The sequence below is a fragment of the Haliotis cracherodii genome, unplaced genomic scaffold, assembly GCF_022045235.1.
Source record: "Haliotis cracherodii isolate W230 unplaced genomic scaffold, xgHalCrac1.p SCAF_3, whole genome shotgun sequence".
Classification (NCBI taxonomy): domain Eukaryota; kingdom Metazoa; phylum Mollusca; class Gastropoda; order Lepetellida; family Haliotidae; genus Haliotis; species Haliotis cracherodii.
In genome coordinates, this window is record NW_027266286.1 from 2,885,650 (window position 1) to 2,896,475 (window position 10,826).

The 10,826-nt window shown below is 37.8% G+C and overlaps 1 protein-coding gene across 1 annotated transcript; it reads left to right on the top strand.

Annotated features, from left to right (window-relative positions):
- The first annotated feature begins 2,957 nt into the window (after window positions 1–2,957).
- LOC139474669 (charged multivesicular body protein 2b-like) lies at window positions 2,958–9,639 on the top strand. The gene is made up of 8 exons (XM_071257765.1): window positions 2,958–3,135; window positions 4,639–4,730; window positions 4,999–5,040; window positions 5,526–5,627; window positions 6,108–6,158; window positions 6,457–6,559; window positions 7,035–7,141; window positions 7,844–9,639. The coding sequence occupies exons 1-8, from the start codon at window positions 3,102–3,104 to the stop codon at window positions 7,949–7,951; spliced, it is 639 nt and encodes a 212-aa protein (XP_071113866.1). The 5' UTR covers window positions 2,958–3,101; the 3' UTR covers window positions 7,952–9,639.
- Window positions 9,640–10,826: the final 1,187 nt, after the last annotated feature.

A 10,826-nucleotide genomic window follows, 5' to 3' on the forward strand; every position in this document is an offset into this window, starting at 1 on the left:
GTTGGAATACTGTTAAAAGCGGCGTTACACCAAACGCACTCACTCACTCTTACGGTAACTGACGACCAGCCCAGCACTGAACTACTCCTGGAAATCTCATTAAGTTAGATCGTTTACCTCCATGCGATACCTTAACGAAGAGAGGTACAGTATCCGTGAAGAGAGTTTGGTATCGGTGTTAAAAACTGATTTTAATGAGATTCCTACTACAGTAACTGGATATCATAAAAATGACCCTGGGTGATTAAATATGACCTTGAAGGTCAAGGTAACTACTTTTGAAATGTACAAACAGCTCACGCCACAAATGATTTGAGATGCTGTGACAAACAAACTGGATGTTAAACTGACTTCACAAACCCAATTTCTGACAACTGCATGTTTCTATTCTTTTTCCAAAATTAAAATCATAATTCAAACTTTGGGATGGATCTTGTGACAAGCTCTAAACACGTTAAAATACATGTCTCATGGTGTCTGGGGAGAAGAGGTTGTCTAGTTCAATACATTGTGCCGCTGTGGCAATCATTTGGAATGTTTCTACACAGAAAGTTCACAAGTTGCGGCCAGAAAGTCAAAGAAAATGTCCTAGAAATATGATATTGATATGTTCAGTATTTTTTAAGAGCGGTTTTGTTATAATTTCACTTTGACGATATAAAAAACAGACACTCGAATTCCTTATTTCCCAATTCCTGTTAACTATCTCAATACATATGATATTCATATTACCAGTTGACATAAATTATTTTGCTTCAACAAAAAGGACTCTCTTTCGAACCATACAATTCTTCTGGCAAAAAAACCAACAGGCACCAGTCAAGCATTAAGAAAACTCCATATACTTTCCTTTCTCATAAAACATATTGAAAGATGTTTGTAAAATAGTCAATCCAATATTGGTATATATTTGTTTTAAGATCCTATGAAGTGCTACGCTTATATATCTCATGTACCTGAGTTACAGATATATGTCTACTGAATTGAAATAACATATATATTTAAAACTAGAAGTTATCTCAATGCAACACATATTATAATGTGTAGGCATGTAAATATTCGCAAGAGAAAACATGTCCAACATATATATTTCAGATCACAAAGAAGTCTATACGTCATTAGGATGATTCATTGACCTTTCAACCTACAGTTGAAGCAGTCTAGAGAATATAGGAAGATAAGACCTGGAGCTGAATCATTAGTAGATAATACATGCATGGTTACAAATAAACACATGAAATCGGTTATACAATCATAACTAAATATACCAGTCAATCAGCAGTGTTTTATATCGGAAGATATACATAGCAGTTGCTATAAGGGTGTGTTGAACATCGACAACAGTAAGGCAAGACAAGGTTACCTCCCTTGGTCCACTGTGGGCGTATGATCGCAGCATGTCTTTTTAAAAGAAATAAACGGCTTGTCACGCTTTTACTTTCAGAGTGTGTAATATGGATTGGGCAATGTATACTTGTGCTCTCATTCACTCTATCGTGACGTTATAGTGTGGGCTACAGAATGAGTACCGGCAAAGGCATTTGAAGTCAATACATGTACGCTTAACACATGCAAAGGTTGTGTGTGTTGGGGTGGGGACTTTGTAGACTAACATCTGGTCTCTAAAATGAAAATATTTTACAGAAATCTCAATAAAATATATTAAAAAGTAGTCCATATAGACTCTCTCCTGGAAGTGTAATAATCTAGACTTGCCAACTAGTATAGACTTGCTGGGCTGTATTAGATACATGTGTTTCAGGGTCTCACGACAAGATGTCCACTTCTAGTCTGGGGGATGTTAGCCGGGGCGTTGTTCCTGTAATTGTGGAATCATAATTCGACTGATGTAGGTATTAACATTTGAGTGAAAACAGCATGGGTCTTGAAGGACATGAATCAAATTAGCCAGGACTGCCAATTGACCGGAGATAAGACCCCCCTTTAACATACCCCATCCTGTCCAATAAAGAGGTGCCTGTTTGTATATATATATAAAATCAGATAGCTTCGCAAAGAATGCAGTGTGATTTATTTAACTGACCTGTGTGTATCATGAACTCAGTATATTCAGTATGTAGTAGTGGGGTGGTATAGCGGTCTGTGTATATCATATACTCAGATACTCAGTGTATATGGAGAACAGGTTGTTTTCTCTGATCAACACTGAGTGTGTGTGTATATATATATATATATATATAAAATCAGATAGCTTCGCAAAGAATGCAGTGTGATTTATTTCACGATAATACATTGTTCTATCGTGACGTCATCCTTTGGAGATTCCAATAATTATGCGCTCGCAACTGGATGACGTGGTATATTGGAAGAGGTCGTTTTGAGAGGGGAGTGCCTAGTGAGTTGTTCCCCATAGATGTACATGGGCGGATACAGCTTTTTTGAAAAGGGGGGTGGGGGGGTGGGGGGGGGGCACAATTAAGATCTATTTATTGTCTTGGGTGGTAATTTATAAAAAGGGGGGTGATAATGAGTGATAATGTTTTTTGTGCCGTTCTTGTAGAAACTTTGCCTCTTGGTGGGCCTTAATTTGGACTTTACCTTCTGAGCACGTTCTGACATAAGGACGTTTTGACCTGCTCGATCCCGACCTAGTTATTAAGAACGTTCAAACTCCCACAACTGAAGGTGAGTTATGGGGTGTATTCTTATGATAAAAGATACAAATAATAAGGTTCAATATATATAAATACTCCACTAGGCTACTGCGTCATCTAAAAATCTTTAAAAAATCATAATCACCGTTCATTTATCAAGAGAGAGAGAGAGAGAGGGAGAAATCACATTACGTCATTGTTAAGGTAAAAGGAAGAGAATGAAAAAGGAAGCACATTGTTATCAATCGAATTTGTTTGAACACAAATGTTTGAAGGCTATTGTCAGTCTATTCTATAATAGTTGACAAGAATTTGGAGTTACTTCCCCTACAGGTGGCGCTGTCGAACGTTATTGAGACACTTCCGGGATTTTGTCGTCAGAATCACATGAAGTTTGGTGGTTCAGTTAAAGTTGACTAACAGGTGTTGCGAATTAGTAATTGCGACTGCTACCGAGAACAACACACGCACACGCACACAGATACGATGGATTTCTTCAAGAAAAAACCTACGGTAGAACGTAAGTTACCTTTATCAGCCGATGATTTTTTTGTGTTTTTCACTCTTCAAATTTCGCTGAATAACAAACTGACAAAGTATTGGGCCGTTGTCCTGAAAACTATTAAACGGGCGGATTTTCAATCCTTAATTATTCTTAGTTTTAAAAGTACAGTAAAGTACGGTTATAACGAACTCAAAGGGACTACTAATTTTAGTTCGTTATAACCGTAGTTCGTTATAAGCATATATACAATATAACAACAGCATATATATAGTTGGGACCAAAAATGTCAGTTCTATATATCCGTCAGTTCGTTATAAGCGTGTTCGTTATAACCGTAGTTTACTGTATCATAACGTTTATCCTCTCGTTACATTTCATTATACCCAGGTAAACACAGGTAGATCATTGTTATCAGCGGATACTATAAAATAGATGGTCTTTGTTGTCAGTTATCAATTATCAAATCATATCAGACCATGGTTATTGAATCCTAAAGAATACTGTTGACATTTTATGCCTTGGGTCCATATATGTTGCAAAATTGTTATATAAACAGGTGTATGTTATTATCATGACATTACCATGATAACTGACAGCTAAAGAATGTGTAAATATTTAGGGCTGTTTATTTGCTAAACAAATAATTAATCTTGCCAATAAGATAAGGGATAAACAAATAAACATCTTACCAATGCATGACCAAGGCTATTATAAAGTTCCATCAGATATGATCATGAGGATCTTGATAATCACAAGCACAATCTAATCAGAATAAAACATTGTCTTACTGTAGGACCCGATCGCGGCTCTCAGCTGGACAAAACATAATCTCACAGACTCATAGAAAGTAGATCCATGTCATGTGTGGACCTTCAAAATAGTTTAACAAGAAGACGATGATAACCCCCACACCCTTCTAGATATGTGCGTAAAATCACAACTCCGCCCAGTTAAACAAAACATAGTCTTACAGACTTGTGAAACGTAGACTCATCTCTGGGATACTTATTTCATGTTGATGTTAAGTATGGTACTGAATCTACTTATCATGATTTGTCATGACTTTTGCTATTCTTTTATTTAAGCATTCTCATATAATAAGGGTACTCATTCAATAGAAAATGGTATTAAAATATTTGATGGTGTACATGTAATATCCAAAACATACATTAAATTTAACAGGTCTTGTTTTCCATCTTTACTTTACATATTTTTTCAAGGGTGGTGGGGTATGGTTAAAGTGTTCACCAACCATGCGAAGGTCTGGGTTCAATGTGAGAAACCCATTTCTAGTGTCCCCAGCAGTGATATTGATGGAATAAAGATAAAAGTGATGTAAACCCCCACTCACTCACCAATGTGTAGGCTATATTTCGGGTTTGTGCACCACATTTCTACAAATTTCATGAGTTTTATCGTCATAAATGTTACAGATTGCTTTCTTTATTTGCCTCATTCGGGGTGTTCTTCATTAAATGGATGTTATTTTTCATTTTATCTTCTAATCAATGTCATCAGAGCAAATTCGCCAAAATGACAGAGTGTTGAAGAAACAACAGAGAGACATTGCCAGAGACAGAGGTGCACTGGAGAGAGAGGAGAAGAAGCTGGTAATTATCTAGAATAGGTCACAGGCATGATTAACATTAGATTTTCATCCAGGTTTTTCAAAACAGATAGGGCGTATTAATTTTTACATTATTTGGTTATATTTTTTTAACAATTTGTTCAATGAATGTAATTCAGATGAGGCATGAAGGTTTGGTATGACTACATGTATGGCGTGTGTCGTGAAGTAAAGACAGCTACACACATTGTGATTTCTTCGTCTTTTTGATGTATGGCGACAATGTGATGAGTTGATATTTTGTATTTCAGGAATTGGAAATAAAGAAAGCTGCAAAACAAGGAAATAGACAGGTAATTCATCCTTCATTTTGTTGAAGATATACATTCACTGAAATGTTGCATCTACTGTATGTGTGTTGTGAAGAGACAGGGAAAGGCACAAAATATGGAAAAACATGTTGTCAGAACCATGTCACATCAAACACTTGTACGACGACTGACAAGTGTCCAATAAGGATTTGCTTTTTAATCCATGAAACACCAAAACGTTGTGATGAGTATACAGAAATAGTATGGTAAAGTATAGGATGTCCTATCAAAAATTGTGTAGTACCAGTAAATGGTGTTTCTCTCATACAGGTAACAGACTAACTCTTTCTTTCTTGCCAACACCGTTCCTTTTTTGTGGATAAAAAATCTGGCTTTTTAAACAATGAATTATATTTTTCATCCGACATATCATGTATATATATATATGATTAGTCACACCTGATTAGGCTGTCATCGTATGTCCATTCAGACAATTTTTCTTATCATTTCATTACTTTCTTTCACAGGCAGCAACTATCCTAGCAAAGCAGCTGGTACAATTACGCAAACAGAAGACAAAATCCTATTCTATGGGTTCCAAAATTCAGTCTATAGGAAATCAACAAAAGGTTTGTATCCATATCTCGTGAGCCAACATTCACTTCATAGTTCCCAGTGGTAACAGAGCAGAGTAGAATGTGTGAGCAGGCGACATCAGGACATTAGGAGTAGACATGTGGTCAGTGAATGTTTGCATTGTGACTCCTCTATACAGCTGCATGTACTTCACTTGGTTTAGAGGGGCAGTTGGGTAGCCTAGTGGTTAAAGCGTTCGCTTGTCACGCCGAAGACCCGGGTTCGACTCCCGACATTGGTACAATGTGTGAAGCCCATTTCTGGTGTCCCCCGCCGTGATGTTGCTGGAATATTGCTAAAAGCGGCGTAAAACCATACTCACTTGGTTTAGCTACCATGATAAATTGTAAATGCAAGATTAGTTCTCACAGCTTCAGAGTTTATTGTCTTCTGTTGAGATCGGGGACTTGAAGTAGCAGCGACACATGTTGGTCAGAGATGCATGAAAGTGATATGTCCCTATTCCTTTGCAGTTGATGAACTCTAACATGAAAATGGCCAGCGCCATGGGAACGACCACTAAGGTAAGTTGATGCATGTCTCCACTTCCAGTGGAAATCTCGGGCACTGGGAAGTTTGATCTTGTGCTACGACTGTCATATATCCAAATCATGGGATTTATGGTGATATGAGTGTGTCATATTCAAAAATAATTTTACTTTCGCATTTTGTAAGACATTTGTTTCCCACTGAATATCCATATTGTGGAGATGCAATGTTTGGTCCTTGTTCCGAATATTGCATGATGTGTGACATACGATGATGTTTCGGCCCGTGTTTCGAATATTGCATGATGTGTGACATACGATGATGTTTGTGCAGACGATGACCCAGATGAACAAGGTGATGGATCCTCAGCAGACCATGAAGGTGATGCAGGAGTTCTCCAAGGAGTCCACCAAGATGGAGATGTCGGAAGAAATGAGTACGTTCAAGCTGCCTTCATTTGTCCTAGGACAAAAAGATCAGCCACAATTTGTCAGCACTTTCCTGAATAATCATATGATTACATGATTCAACTGTTTGTGTGTTCGATCGAACGTTCTCAACGATTATGATCTTTGGTTTTGTCAGGATCGTACACTAGGTTCAGGGCGGCGTTAACGCCAGCTCACAGACTCCTGGAACTGAAATCTCTACTGTAGTCTTCCTCAGCAGTTAATGGACTTGACATTGCGATTGTAAACAATTATTACTTCGGGGGATTTTATGTTGTGTTATTTTGTTTTTCTTTTTTATTGAAGTTAGTTAGTGACATCACAGACCACACCCATCACGTATACAAGAGACTGTAGGGCCATCATGTTACGTCTTCAACTGTTAGTGTTATGCTGTTGTAGATTATGACCTGTTTCATCTTCATTGTGGAGTTACAGTGCTATGCTTTCTATGTGTTGCAGTCAGTGATACCCTGGACGACATCCTGGATGAGTCTGGTGACGAAGAGGAGCAGGACGCCATTGTTAACCAGGTGCTGGACGAGATCGGCATTGAGATCTCCGGCAAGGTGAGAGCCCACTCCAGCTTTCAAGTGTCAATATTGAATTTTATCTCCTTGTCATCATCCCAGAATAGGAGGAGATATAGATACAGTAGACTACGTTTATAACGAACACGCTTATAACGAACACGCTTATAACGAACTGTCGGATATAGCGAACTTATTTTTAGTCCCGGCCATGTGATGTGTATATGCTGTATATACGCTTATAGCGAACTACGGTTATTACGAACTAAAATTAGTGGTCCCTTTGAGTTCGTTATAACCGTAGTTAACTGTACATATATATGGTGGACTAAGTTGAGATGAGGCATACTGTCGTTTTTGTGAAGTCTACAAACACTTCATTAGTAGACACGATGTAAGAAATCTGACAGGTTTTTGTTTTAAAATATATAAGTTATATGCTTGAACATTATTTAGGGACTGGTCTTTTACTAAAGGGAGAGGTGGTTATGGAAAAATGTAGCATGCATTTGGGGTGGGAGTGCCGGGTGTATGAAAAAATGTTACATAAAATGGTAGAGGGGCGGAAAGTAGGGAGTGTCAGCAAAATAGGATACAGTTCAAAGTTTCGTTTTTTTGTTGTTGTTTATGTTGAATGTTGCTGAGTGCAGCGTTAATCAACAAACACAATATGTACATGATTTTGACCCAGATCAACCATTGAGGGAAGAGGAGTAACGCATATTAATGTTTGTTTTCCAGATGGTGAATGCCCCCTCAGCACATGGTGGAGCCTTAGGAGAGTCTTCGAGGAAAAATGCAGCAGATGATGAGATTGAAAAACAGCTGGCAGCTCTCAGGGACTTGTAGTTGAACTTAGCCATATCATGTACCGTGTCGTGTGTCCTCATGGCTGACAGGTTCTATGGGAGACAACTCTGTTGCAATCTATTCATCACACACAGAGGTCACCACAAGCAGCAGGGGAGACACGACAGTTATCCTGATGTTGTATTTTGTTGTGGAAACTTCACATCGATGAGACAAGTCATCATTAGACAACTGCCTTTAAGAACATATTATGTTATTTAAATGTTTGACAGGATAACAAGGCAGGACAACATGCAGTAAAACATGGCAGATGCTGCACGGCCAGACATTAAATGGATTGTCTAACAATTAAGTCATATCTTTACTACCATTTGAAATGTAAATTTATTCCAAATGAATAGTTCCATATTGGTAAGTTATGGTTATCAGTGTTAGAAATTGGCACTGGTCCTGTAGTCCTTGCCAAAGTGCCCAATAGGTATCATAAGGACAAGAAGAAATTTTCCGGTTTTTTTTAAAGGGTTTTGCTCTGTTATCATTATACGGACGAGTGGACTAAAAATGATAGTTTCTACCGCTGGCTATGACAAGATGAACATGTCACACCCATCCAGGACAGCGAGTTTGGGGCATCCCATGTGTCCTGTGTCGAGCCTTCTGGTGTGGATGCCTCTGTTACACTTCGTCCATCACTCTGCTTCACACATCAGGACGTACATCACTGAATCACCTCTCCAGAACAAGGGGGAAAAAACTTTCGCTGTTGTGTTGATCATGACAATTTGTGATGTTGAACAAGGATGTGATTTTTATTCTGTGTTTGCTTGCTCTATTGAATGATTCAAAGTCATTTTAATGTCTGGGTAATTTGTGTATATATTAGAGATGTAAAGCAGTTTATTATGTACCAACATGATTAGGCTTGTCAGGACTTGAGTGGCTGTATTGTCACAGTATGGGGATTATTCCACCCTCTATTGTGAGGTGTTCAGGTCCACTGTAGTTGAAGATGTCAGATGGTTCGTCTTGAACGTGCAGTGCATGGAACTGCCACACGGAGAAAGCAGCTTTCAGCAGGAGGAATACTGTTCAATGCAACTTAAACCCACCTTCTCTATTGACTTTGTATCAGATTAGATGAGATGGAATACATCAAAGGGCATTATACTGATTATCCTAGTAGGTACAATTTTTTTAATTTTTTGTTGTCAAATTGGGTTTGTTGAAAAAATATGTTTGATATGACCAAGCAGCTTCTTTTAGAAACTAATTCAGTGTTTATAGGTTTGTTCCTTTGACCAGCTTGCCTTAAGTCTGTCGAGTGGGTCCTACTACACATCCTAGTCACATCTGTACAGTCTCTCTCTCACTGGAAGCACCCTGCTGGGGACATCAGTATTTTGTTAACTTATTATTCCCAATAATAATCTCCCTTAGTTATTGCCTGTTTTGTAAGCACTGGGTTTTTGTTATTTTTTTGTTGTTTCATTTGAGACTTACACTTGACTTAAACTTTGGATTCCATTTTCTAGGACTATATCTGGGGTAAGATGCCAGAGGTGAGGCAGTTCCCCGAACTTTAGGTACATTGTGATCCTCTGTGGTGCGATATGAATTTCACATCAGAAGGTCATTTATCAGTACAAAACATGTTGGTTTGTTTGTTGTTTAACGCCGCACTCAGCAATATTCCAGCTATATGACGGCGGTCTGTATAAATAATCGAGTCTGGACCAGACAGTCCAGTGATTGATATCATGAGCATCCATCCACACAATTGGGATCGATGACATGCATCAACCAAATCAGCGAGCCTGACCACCCGATCCTGTTAGTCGCCTTTTACGACAAGCATAGTCACCTTTTACAGCAAGCATGGGGTGCTGAAGACCTATTCTACCCCGGAATCTTCACGGGTCTCAAAACATGTACCAATATATATATATGTATATATAGATTATATTATATATATATTATTATATAGATATATATATATCGGTACGTTTTGTATTGATATATGTACCGATATATATATATATATATATGATAAATGATCTTCCGATGTGAAATACATATTCGTATCGTTCAGTATATATATTATATGCTCTTCAAAAAAAGAACCTGGACACTGACTTTCAAAATGTAATATAATGCGATTGTTTCAAAATAGGACACAGAAACCATAATTAAAACACTGTTTGAAGATCAACGTACACAATGTTCAAAACATTAATCGTGTCACCTAGACAGACACACATACACGATACAGTTAATATCAGTATCGGTTGTGCCCACCACATGCATCAATCACCGCTTGACACCGGCGACCCATAGATGCAATCACATTTTTTTTACAGGCGGTTGCGTTTGGATGAAGCTGTAAAATTGATCCCCAAACGCTACGTTTATGTGCTTTGCATGTGTTTTCGCGAATTATAGACACATCATCTTTCTGTTTGACTTATTTGGTTCTCTTTTAATGTAATTATTTTAGATATTTGGCAAAAAGTGGTTTTACATCTATGTCAAGTTTCTTTTTTTGAAAAGTATATATATATATACACATATGCTGAACATTAAACTGTATCTTCTGTAGCTAAGGGTGACAGTTAAAGGATCGGAACATTGAACGTTAAACTGTATCTTCTACCTCTTTGTTCAAAAGGTCGCAACCCAGTGTTTTATCGGCTTAGATGGGCTGCTATTCCTTTTCTTATGATCTCCGATATGAGGTATGAATTGTATCGCAATAAAGAGTAAAATTACTGCCCTAAACATGAAGTTGGTTTCATAAACACATCATGTGAAGGACCTGTTGCCATGGTTACCTACACTATGTGTAGAGCGACAGTGTTAACTAATGTATGTTAGTGGGTTAAGTAAACAAATAAACAGTTGTTTATTCCTGCAAAAT

What these genes read in the sequence shown, in the direction of transcription:
- LOC139474669 (XM_071257765.1), top strand. Translation starts at nt 3,102, where the DNA reads ATGGATTTCTTCAAGAAAAAACCTACGGTAGAAC. An exon ending in GAAAAAACCTACGGTAGAAC is followed by an intron (nt 3,136 to 4,638) that starts GTAAGTTACCTT and finishes CAATGTCATCAG; the next exon opens with AGCAAATTCGCCAAAATGAC. An exon ending in AGAGAGAGGAGAAGAAGCTG is followed by an intron (nt 4,731 to 4,998) that starts GTAATTATCTAG and finishes TTTGTATTTCAG; the next exon opens with GAATTGGAAATAAAGAAAGC.